This window comes from Calypte anna, chromosome Z (genome assembly GCF_003957555.1).
Source record: "Calypte anna isolate BGI_N300 chromosome Z, bCalAnn1_v1.p, whole genome shotgun sequence".
In the NCBI taxonomy this organism is placed as follows: Eukaryota; Metazoa; Chordata; class Aves; order Apodiformes; family Trochilidae; genus Calypte; species Calypte anna.
In genome coordinates this window covers 67,464,730-67,476,529 of record NC_044274.1, presented here as the reverse complement: position 1 = coordinate 67,476,529, position 11,800 = coordinate 67,464,730, and the positions used below count along the sequence as shown (strand labels likewise).

Below are 11,800 nucleotides of genomic sequence, written 5' to 3'. Positions count from 1 at the left end.
CGCCGACGAGGCTCCCGCTCGCTGCCTCTCCACAAGGCGGCGGCAAACGCTCTGCACCCCGCGCCTCTCCCCCCTCGCTGCCGAGGTCTGTAACTTTGTCTGGATTGACAGGAAGCTGAACACGAGCCAGCAGTGTGCCCAGGTGGCCAAGAAGGCCAATGGCATCCTGGCCTGGATCAGGAACAGTGTGGCCAGCAGGTCCAAGGAAGTGATTCAGCACTGGTGAGGCCACACCTCGAGTCCTGTGTCCAGTTCTGGGCCTCTCAGTTCAGGAAGGATATCGAGGTCCTGGAGCAGGTCCAAAGGAGGGCAACCAGGCTGGTGAAGGGACTCGAGCACGGACCCTATGAGGAGAGGCTGAGGGAGCTGGGGGTGTTCAGCCTAGAGAAGAGGAGGCTCAGGGGAGACCTCATCACTCTCTACAACTCCCTGAAAGGAGGTTGTAGCCAGGCGGGGGTTGGTCTCTTTTCCCAGGCAACTCTCAGCAAGGCAAGAGGGCAGGGTCTTAAGTTGTGCCAGGGGAAGTTTAGGTTAGATATTAGAAAGAATTTCTTTACAGAGAGAGTGATCAAGCATTGGAATGGGCTGCCCAGGGAAGTAGTGGATTCTCCATCCCTGGAGATATTTCAAAAGAGCCTGGATGTGGCACTCAGTGCCATGGGCTGGGAACTGCAGCAGTAGTGGATCAAGGGTTGGACTCGATGATCTCTGAGGTCCCTTCCAACCCAGCCAGTTCTATGATTCTATGATTCTAGAGAAACCGAATTTAAGGAGTCAAACCCAGGGACGAACCGGTTCCTCAGCGTTGTCACCTGCTCTGGGAATCGAACCCTCGACTCCAAGCGTCAGGGCCGAGTCGCCTCAGCCTGTGCCAGGTGGGAATTGCAGTCAGGCGCGGCGCGGGCAGCCCGAGGCGGGGCCTCGCAGGAGCAGATAGGCGGCGCGGCGCGGGGCCTCTTCCCTCTTTCGCGCTCGGCAGCCGCAGAGGAAGGATGGGTGAGTGCCGGGCCGGGCCGGGCCAGGCCAGGCCGGGAGCATGGGGTCAGGTAGTGGGGGGCACCGCGAAGGGTTTGTAGTGCTCTCCTCTCCCTGCCCCGCCAGCCTGACGCCGGTTCTGAGCCCTCCCGGCGTCTCCGCCGGTGTCTGGGCGGTATCGCCGCGGCCGCCGCCATTACCCATCTCCTCAGGAGCGAGGCGGCCGGGCCTGCCTCCCCGCACAGGCATCGGGCCTCTCGGCCGCCTCCTGGTCCCGGCGAAGGAGCGGGCCTCTCATCTTTCTCCACCTTTTATTCCGCAGGGAAGTGTCGAGGTCTCCGCACCGCCCGGAAGCTTCGCAGCCATCGTCGCGACCAGAAGTGGCACGATAAGCAGTACAAGAAGGCCCATCTGGGCACGGCGCTGAAAGCCAACCCCTTCGGCGGTGCCTCCCACGCCAAGGGGATCGTCCTGGAGAAAGTGTGGGTAGAAAACCGCCGTCTGGTTCCTGGGGAGGAAAACAGGGGTGGGGATGGTGATCAGCCCCGCCGGGACTGGCCCTGCAGCCGGCCTGGGGTGTGCGGGCTGCCCTGGGATGGGCGCCGGGAAATGAAGGCTGTGAGAGGGACCTGAGGAAAGAAGTAGCAGTTTTATCTTTTAAATTTGTGAGAGGCTTTGCTACCGTTTACGTGCCACGTTGCATTAACAATTAGGTTTGGTTTTCCATGTGGCAGCGCTGAAATCTTTTTCGTTTTGTTTTTATCACACACGTGTGCCTTTAAAAAACTCTCTTTTAAATAAGTCTAGAGTAGGGGCCGTTTGGATTTTGTGTACCGTGTGTTAAAAATCCCACTTACTTGTTTTCTGGCCTTTTGGGCCTTCTTTAATTTTCTAATTTTTAAGCTTCGTTGGGATTCTGCCAGGGCTGCAAGGTGTGTCTTGTTCTTTTGTTTTATTCCCCTCGTATTTCTACTACTATGGGTGCTGACACTTAATCACTAATCACCAGTCAGCATATGAAATAATGAAGCAAAGATCAGGAATTACTTCCTTATCTTGATAACTAATGATAATAATAATAACAACAATAATAATGACATTGAACATCCACTACAGCCCTTTAAAATGTTGCTTTTTAAATGACTCAGAGGCATAAGGACACTGGTGTGGTATCTAAAAAGAAATGAGATACACTGAAAGCAAAGTCATCCTAAGCACTTATTTTATCCTGGTGAACTCTGTGTGTCTAGGTCATTAATTTTCACGTTTTACTCAGTTTAGGAACTGTACTTTTATATACTGAATAGCTCTAAATAGATCACTGATAGTTTCTGAAGTACAGATTCACCTTGCACTTAGTACAAAGTAATCCAGTTAGCTGTGGTGTAATGGACACTTACTGGTTCATCAGTCACTCAGTTATCTCCCTGTGTTTCCATTTTAGTGGAGTAGAAGCTAAACAGCCCAACTCTGCCATCAGGAAATGTGTCAGAGTGCAGCTGATCAAGAATGGCAAAAAAATAACAGCTTTTGTTCCCAACGATGGCTGCCTGAACTTCATTGAGGTAATTTGCAAGAACTGATCTGTAAGCAGTAAGTCAAAGAAACACCTAATTAATGAGTTTAGGGGATGGATAGACAGGGATTCATTGGTGTTGTGTAGCATGTGCATCTCAAGGCTGTAGTGGCAGTGGCAGACAAAAAAAATGAGAGATGTTTTGTACTTTCCCTCCCTTAACAAAGCCATTTCTCAGCCATGCTGCTGCAAGCTGAATGATCTCTCTGCACCTATTTCTGCAGACACTGAAGGGGATAATGGTCTTTCATCCATCTATACCTATCAGTAGCCTTCTGTATCTCCAGCCTTTCTTGAAATTTGAGCCATAGTTGCTTCCTGATGTTGCTGATGTGGGGGTTTAAGGTGTGTGTGTGTAACTCTGGTCTTTTCCCTGCAGGAGAACGATGAAGTCCTGGTTGCTGGGTTTGGACGGAAGGGTCACGCAGTTGGTGACATCCCTGGAGTTCGCTTCAAGGTTGTCAAAGTCGCCAATGTTTCCCTGCTGGCCTTGTACAAGGGCAAGAAGGAGAGACCAAGATCATAAATTTAGATTAATTTGCCAAAAAAAAAAAAAAGTCAATAAAATTTTTGATTGGAAGAATGCTGCTTGTTACATAAGGCTCATGGGTTTTTTTGTTGCTTATGTGATGTACCTCAGAGACACGGGGTGTGCTGTCCTTTTGTTGTTGTCAGCTGGCTTGTCCTCTTCAGGTGCTTTGCTGTTGAGTGACAGGAGCAGAGCATCTTTGCTGTTCCCAAGTTTACTTCTGTGTTGTGTGGAGCAGCCTGGTTCTCTGCTGGGAGCATCAGGGGTTTAAAAGGTTACTCAGTGCTTCACAGACCATCCCAGACTGCCAGCAGCTCCATTAGTGACTGGGTATCACCCTGGTCCAGATCAACTGAGCATGGGAGGTAAAAGTGGGCTAACTCTGGCTTTTTGGTGCCACAGCCATTAGGATCATTCAGGGGGCTGCATCATCCTGTGTAGGGTAGGGATGCCTTCTGCAGCAAGAGATGGGGGGAGTTACTACTTTACTGTCACATTGTGCAATAAAGTTTTTCCCTGGTTTCTCAGAAAACAGGCCTGGAGTGGGTATTGCCTACTGGATGTTAGTCTGGCATTTGGAGATGGAATGTAGCTTGGGATGAAAACATCTTTACTCTGTCTTACCCAGTTTTTCAACATTAAGGTTAAAATGTGGATGCCAGAACTAATACCAAGTGACAGAACATCCAAGAAACTGATGTGTCCCTCTATTTATTTACTTATTTCCAGATCTTCCACTCTGTTGATACTAGCACACGTGTATCTTACCTTGAATTTAGCCCCCTGAAATTACATTTTGCACAAAGCCTTCAGCAGTGTTGCATTCTTTGTTTCATCTCAAGAGTTATTTCATGCAGTAAGACCTCAAAATATTTACTTGGCTGAAAATAAGGAGTGTAAACAACTCCCTCATTATAACAGCAATTGATCTGTGTGTTCATCCAAAAGAATCTGCTTCAATTAGTATTTATGTGAAAATGGACTGACATTCAAGAACAGATTGAGAATCTCTTACCACTCAGTATTTCATAGTTTAGTCATCTGGGAATTTGTGAGATTTGGAGTCAAATCCTTGTTCCAAGCACAGAACCAATGTTGACCTTCCCTATGCAATAGCCCTGGTCACAACAAAAAGGGTTTTAGCTGCAGCCCCTTCCCTTTTTTGAGGGAACTTGGGAAAAGCTCTCTGTGACTTCAGGACTACTACTACTCCCTCTGTTGGAGCCTGGTTTTCCCTCTCATACTTTCAATAAGCCTGAATTAATGTTGGACAGGGTGAACATGCACAGTACCTGTAGTGTACTGCAGCCAACAAGCACATGGGAGTCTTAGGACATGGGGTGGACGATGCCATCAGCTATCCCCACAGCTCCTTGGGGTATCAAATGCCACCACTGCACTGTTTTTCTCTGGCTGCCTAGCCCTCCTACTTTCTTGGATAATAGCAGCAAGTAAATTTTTTTTCTTTTATGCAACCAGATGCATGCTCTGGATGTGTCCTCTTTTCACCCAAAATATTATGCAGATGGATTTTGAGGATTGTCTACATTTGCCCAGTATTTCTTACAGCTGCACGGAATCAAAGCTTCTGTTCATGCACAGTAACTTCAGCTGTGCCACTGCATGCCCAGAAATCCCAGGTATGTCCTGATCATTTCTGCTGTGGCTCTGCCTAATGTTCCTCTGAAACTTGGAATAGGTACTGGAAGTCACAGAGATGCACGCATACTCTCTCATCATGTCTCTGAAATGCAGCCATCATGTAGGAGCAAGAACAATGTGAGTAGATGGCCAGGTCTGAAAGCATTAATTCACTAATTATATGCATCAAACCAACTGCAGGTACACATGTGAGAGCAATCAGGTACACAATTACATGCAAAACAGCTAGATCAATAATTTTTTTTCAGGTCATCTTTAATCACAGTAGGGCTGAAAGCTGCTAGATGACTGAACCTGAACTCAGCTCTGTGGCAGCACTGCAGATCTCAGAGCAGCTCCTGGTGGAAAGGGACAGACCCCAGCAGCTTGTTTCATCTAGAAATCATTGTCTTATATATGCAAATGTTACCCTACACAACTGCTGGTGTTAGGATTCCAGCTCAGTTTCTACAGGAGACACACTGCTTCAAGTAAGAAAATCAGCTCTGGTTTTGTTACTACAGCAAACAGAGTCTGTTTCATTTTGTTATTTTGATTTGCTTTTTCTTGTGTAGCAAAAAATTATTCATAGGGCTGTCTGTGATCGTCCTTTGAAAAGAAGAATTTTACTGCACTCAGAGGAGAGGATTACTAATTCCTCACAGTTCAAATTCTTTTCAAATTCTGAAATCCACCTGGCAGTAGAGCTGAAGATTTATCCGGAGGTAAATGAAGCAAGACTTGTTTCCAAAAGTAGGACATTGTCATGAGGCAATCTTGCCACTAGATGTTGCTATAAGGGAGAAGCTGAAGCATAAAAAGGTGCAAGCCAAAAAGTTGCTTATGTAGACTTTAAACAAAGGAAATCTTCCAAATGGGAAATGGAGCCTCTAACTGATTCAGTGAGTCCTTGTTAGGAAAATGGTGCATTTACTGTCTTGTTGCCTTTGCATTCCTAAATGTTGGACAGATGAGAGTTAGAAGCACAAGAGCTTACAAGCGTTTCGCTTCCTTAGAATGGTTTCCCTCAGAATCTGGTCATACCAAAAACATGGGAGAAAAGAACAAAGGTGCTTACTACTCTTCAAATCATGTACATTTTAAAGCTTTGGTTGAATGAGGGGCTTGTTTTGTATGTGTTTTTCCTAAACTTTTTACAGTGTGGCATGGGAGACCCCACTGGAGGCAGATGCCAGGGCCAGCATAGCTCCCAACCTCACAAGGGCACACAAGCTCCTCCCTATGACAAGGGGGTGCCCACCTTGTGAGATGCAAACTTTAATCCCAAACCTAAGAGGGGTGGCATCCCAAGGAGGAGGCTCAAAGTTAACAATCTTCAAAAAGATACAGTGAGAAACAGCTTCCAGGTAAACCTTCAAGCTAGACTTTTAGATCATCCCATAGATCCCTCTCCTGAAGCTCTTTGGCAACACATTAAAAATAGCATCCTGCAGTCCTCCAAAGAATCCCTAGGGTTCTCCAAGCACACCGTGCTCAGCCACCTTGCCATATAAGAAAAGCAGCCTTTAGTCTTGCATGCAGTAATCTCCAACAGAAACTTGGAGACATCCAGAACAAGTGGTGGATCAACTTAGAAGAAAAGTTGGAACTGTGCCCAGTTACAGGTGACCACAGAGGGCTCTATGAAGCCCTGATAGCAGAGTATGGACCCACACACCAAGTCCAAAGCCCCCTACTCAGTGCAGATGGACAAATGCTTCTCACAGATAAAACCTCCATCCTGAACCCATGGTCTGAACACTTTCAGACTCTCCTCTGTGCCAACCAGGTAGTCCAAGGCTCAGCAATTCAGCACATTACACAGCAACCAGTGAAACCCAGACTGGACACAGCCCCTACTTTGGGAGAGACTCCTAAGGCCATACAGCAACTGAAAACTGGCAAGGCAGCTGGGGTTGATGGAATCCCATCTGAAGTATGGAAACATGGAGACCAAGCACTACAGGCTAAATTTCACAAGCTCCTTGTGAGTTGATAGGAACAAGGTGTACTACCACCAGATCTCCATGATGCAGTCACCATCACCCTGTACCACAAGAAAAGTCAAAATGCTCCAACTACTGAGGTGTAACTCTGCTCTCCATTGCTGGAAAAATCCTTGCAAGAATACTTTTGTACCTGCTATAGCAGAGGAAGTTCTACCTGAAAGCCACTGTGGTTTCAGAGCCAACAGGAGTACCACAGACATGGTATTTGTTCTCAGACAACTGAGAAGTGTAGGGAACAGGACCAAGGTCTTTATGTGGCATTCATTGACCTCACTAAAGCTTTTGACACACTGAGTAGAAAGGGCCTGTGGCAAATCTTGGAATGATTTGGATGTCCCCCCAGGTTCTTCAAAATGATCATCCTGCTACATGAGGATCAGCAGGGCCAAGTCAGACACAGCGATGCACTGTCTGAATCCTTCCCAATAATCAATGGTGTGAAACAAGGCTGAGTTCTCACACTCACTCTATTCACAATCTCCTTCAGCAAGATGCTCCAAAGGGCCACGGCAGACCTTGATGGAGAAAATGGCATTTACATCTGATACGGTTACCAATGGGAGCCTATTCAACCTCAGGTGACTGAAAGCCCACACCAAGACCCTAAATCCTGCTTTGCAGAGGCTACAGATTTTTGGGGGCTTGAAGAAGACAGAAGTTCTTTACCAGCTTGCCCCACAGGAAGACTTCCATCATCCCTACATCATCATAGGGAAATCAGAGCTTAAGTCAGCCCAGCAGTTCAGCCATCTGGGATGCATTATTTCCTCAGACACCAAGATCAACAAAGAGATAGACAACAGATTAGCAAAGGCATACAGAGCATTTGGAAGACTTCATAAGAGAGTCTGGAGCAATAAACACGTGAAGAAAAGTACAAAGATTGATGTCTACAGAGCCACTGTACTGTCAATTCTTTTATATGGGTCTGAATCATGGGGCATCTACTGCCACCACCTGTGACTCCTTGAACACTTCCATCAGTGCTGCCTCCAGACAATCCTAAACATCCACTGGACTGACTGAGTAAGCAATGTTCCTGTCCTTGAACAGGCAGGGGTCACCAGGACTAAGGCCATGATACTGAGGACACAGCTGTGCTGGGCAGGGCACATCTCCAGGATGGAGGATCACCACCTCCCTAAGATTGTGCTCTGTGGTGAACTTGCCACAAGAGAGGAGCCCCACAGAGGAGATACAAGTACTCCCTGAAACAATCCCTCAGCTTTGGCCATACTGACTGCCAGCAGTGTTCCACTCTGGCCTCCAGTCGGGAGGCATGGAGACACCATCCATAACCCTGCTGCCTCCTTTGGGAACACAAAGAGAATCAGTCTGGAGGAGAAAAGACAGCACAGACAGACCCATGCCTTGGCTGTCCCTTCACAGGACACTTTCTGGTGTGCCTTTTGCAACCCCACTGCCTGTCCTGCATTGGCCTTTTCAGCCGTCAGCAAGCATGGGGAGAGCCCTTCTGAAGTCTTTGTTCATGAAGTCAAGCCATGACAATGTAGCAGAAATGAGACTGATATTAACATAAAGGATTAATAAGTCAGCAGCAGCAGAACAGAGAACTGAGCAGAACAGGTGAAGGGCAACATTATTAAAGATGGTTGCATGTTTTGAGTTGCTTTTTATTATTTGTGCACATTTAGCATACAACATCTAGTCAACACCTGGGCACCAGGATTCTTCTAACAAAAGTGTCTGTGGATTCTGCCAGCGCCCAGAAGTAACTTGTGTGATGTGTACATTGTAGAAAGAAGTCAAAGGAAGATGAGCCAAGGCAAATGTCATCACCAGGAGATGAGGGGTTTTAAGCCTAATAAGGAAGCACTGAAATTACATGTCATAAAACCCAAATCCTCTTTAACGGATGGGAATCAACAGAGATCAGGGAAGAGGTGATCTCGTGCAATAGGTTCAGCAGTCCATGTTTCTAATTCATTAGCAAAGCATGTGTAAATACTAGAAGACTTGGTTAATCATCTGAAGCTAACAACACCTGACTGCTGGATGCCAGAGAATGAACTTTACAAACCCTGGAGAAGCAATCAACGCTTGATGGACTGAGGCCTGGCTGGAATCCACTAAAATTCAGTCCAGGATTTTGATTTGGATCAGGTGCAAAGGAAAGAAGGATTAGTTCATTTCCACAGCTTGCCAAACCTTTCCCCACTTAAGCTCTGCCTGTGTTGTCAACCTCCTGTGGCCTCTACCTGTCCCTGGAAGGGGAATGGCACTGGCTGCAGTGCTTGCTCAGCAGAAACCAAAATCATTAAGAGCAGCTTCTGTGTTTTAAGGTGATGTATCCCAAAAGAGACCTCAGGGATTGTTCCTGGTGATGCAGATGACTGCCAGTGAAAGATCTCCTTACTGTGATTCTTCTCTATCTATAGCCTAATCCTGGGCAGCAACACAGGCAGGGAAAGCAAGCGACTGAATTGTATCTCACTCCATCTGGCCTCTGCTGCTGAGGGCAACAGTGTGTGGCTGCTGAGCCCAGCAGTGCACAAAGCACATAGCCTAATCTCTTTAGACAGGGCTGCCTCCTCCAGTGTGCTGTACTAACATAAGGGAAAAACAACACCACAGGAAAACGTGTTATTGTCTCACAGGCTGGAGGAAAGAGGCGTTGAAGGCAGGGCTCTGTAAAACCATCCTCTCTTCAAACACAGCAGTAAACTCCCCTCCTTTCTTAGGCTGAAAATCATCTTCAGGAGGTGACAGCTAAAACAAACTCTCAAGTGGTGAAGGGAAAAGCTTCCTTGGGGTGCTGTGTTTTTCAAGACTGTAATGAAATCTAGGGCATAAGGATAACAGGTGTGATACCTTCCTAATTCTCCCCTGGAACTCAGTACATCATTACTCTGTTCAGGGCTACTCTCCTCACATGCCTCTGATTCAGCTTCACTTTTTAAAGTCCGGAATTAAAGATGCAGCTACTTGATATGGTAGTTTTGCAGCTATAAACTTCAGATACATGGTTTTTTTACTATTCTAGACAATAAAAGGTATTACTAAACATGATTTAAATGCTCTGAAACACTTTTAAAGGCCTCTATGTTACTAAAAATATGCACAGATATTCAAACATACACTGTTCTCTATAAGAGAGTACTTTTGAGGAAATAGTTGTAACTTCAGAGTTCATAAGAAAGAGCAATCCTTCTTCCTTTGTGCTGGAACTGAAATGCTGTGCAATATAAATACAGATGTCCAAACTCATTAAATCATAGTGATAGCAAATGGAGAAAAACAAAGTTATTGAAAAAGTTTTGCTGAAATTCTTGGAGTCACAACAAGAATTGCTACTGATTACTTCATTATATTCAGCTCTAATTAACTAGCTCAAAATTTACTGTTGTGAAAACATACATATAATTCGACTGAAGGAATGTTCCTTTTAGTAACCAAAACCAACCAACTACAAACCCTCTGGCAGACCAGATGAGGCTTATGTAGGATTATGTAGGTAGCAACTGCATTCCAAAGAAAAACATGTTTTTGGCTTAGTTAAACACACAAAATTCCTTATTCTTGCTGATTCTTGTGACCAAGGGCAGGTATGAGCCAGTTCTCTTAAAAAGAAGTCCCCAGAAGCAATGGTCCTCAGTATGTCTTCCCAGATTAGCAAGGATGAACAACTGAGCAAATTTAAAAAACTGTCTGGAACTGGCAATTTTCTTTTTTTTTGGTAGGCTGCAAGAATTCAGATAAGGTATGTAGCTAAAATCCAAGTTCAGACCCAATAATCTTCAACAGATTTGGTAAATAAGCTTACAAAATAGTGATGCAATTAGCTTGATTTTAAAATAAATTGGGGCTTTTGCACATGAACACTCTGTATAAAACACTCTACAAGTAAGATTAAGGCACAGATGTAAACGGGAAATTAGATGCCTACTTCCCACTCGAGCCATTAGGAAGTAGATCTCTAAACAAGATTATATCTCTCCTTGATTCCAAATACTTTTGTTACCCTGTATTTGTTTCTCAGTCTAAGTTTGGTGTATTTGTACAACCAAGCTGAACTTTTGTCTAGTGGTATTCTGGACATATTTCAGGGAAACACTGACAGTGATGATGACACTGTTGTGTTACTTCACTGTTGATGGTGTTAAACAGTTCAGAGTTGTAGCAGGGCAGTGGAACTCTCCTTTTGCTTATCCATTTCTTGCTCTCCATTACTATCACCTTGTCTCAGCAACTGTGGGAGCAGGGTCAAGGCACTGAAGAGAAATTTGGAGAGGCCTTATCAGCAGGAAGGAAGGAAGGAAGGCAGAGATAGCTTCAGAAACTAGAAACCATTTAAGAGTCTAGACAAGTGAATTCTTGGTTATGAGATATTTAGGAGGTAAAGTGGCTGCTGGGGGAGGATGTCTGGGAGTTAGGCAGGGTGCAGCTGTCAGGACACTGACAAAGCAGCATCCCACTGTGTGCAGCCATCCATTAAACAAGTGCCTTGAAAGCTGGTGACACAGGAAATCTCAACTCTAGTACAACCACAGAATGGTTCTGGTTGGAAAAGACCTTTAACATTATTAAGTCCAACCACTAACCCAACTCTACTCAGTGCAGAGCAAACCATATTCCTAAGCACCACATCTACATGTCTTTTAAACACCTCCAAGGGATGGTGATTCAGCCACCTCCCTAGGTAGCCTATTCCAGTTTTTGATAACACTTTTAGTGAAGAAGCTACTTTTACTATTCAGTTTATTACTTCAGTTTTCCTGAAAACTTCAGTTTTCCTCTTGTCCTTTTGCTTGTTACTAGGAAGGAGACACAAACACCCACCTTGGCAGCACCTCCTTTCAGAGAGTTGCAGAGAGCAGTAAGGTCTCTCTCTCCACAACTGAGACCAGTTCTCTCAGCTTCTCCTCATAGGACAGACCCTTCACCAGCTTGGTTGCCCTTCACTGGACCTCAGTGTCCTTCTTGTAATGAGGGGCCCAGAACTGAACACAGGATTTGAGGTGCAGCCTCACCAGTGCAAAATACAGGGACATGATCACTTCCTTCCTGCTGGTCACACCACTTCTGATCCAGGCCAGGGTGCTGGTGGCC

At 45.7% G+C, this 11,800-nt stretch overlaps 1 protein-coding gene across 1 annotated transcript; it reads left to right on the top strand.

Annotated features, from left to right (window-relative positions):
• Positions 1 to 921: 921 nt before the first annotated feature.
• RPS23 (ribosomal protein S23) lies at positions 922 to 3,134 on the top strand. The gene is made up of 4 exons (XM_008492132.2): positions 922 to 996; positions 1,298 to 1,457; positions 2,420 to 2,540; positions 2,931 to 3,134. The coding sequence occupies exons 1-4, from the start codon at positions 993 to 995 to the stop codon at positions 3,075 to 3,077; spliced, it is 432 nt and encodes a 143-aa protein (XP_008490354.1). The 5' UTR covers positions 922 to 992; the 3' UTR covers positions 3,078 to 3,134.
• The last annotated feature ends 8,666 nt before the right edge of the window (positions 3,135 to 11,800 follow it).

Excerpts from the sequence above, each read along its gene's own strand:
- RPS23 (XM_008492132.2), top strand. Across the intron at positions 1,458-2,419 it reads GGGATCGTCCTGGAGAAAGT|TGGAGTAGAAGCTAAACAGC; the intron begins GTGGGTAGAAAA and ends TTTCCATTTTAG. Across the intron at positions 2,541-2,930 it reads GCTGCCTGAACTTCATTGAG|GAGAACGATGAAGTCCTGGT; the intron begins GTAATTTGCAAG and ends TTTTCCCTGCAG.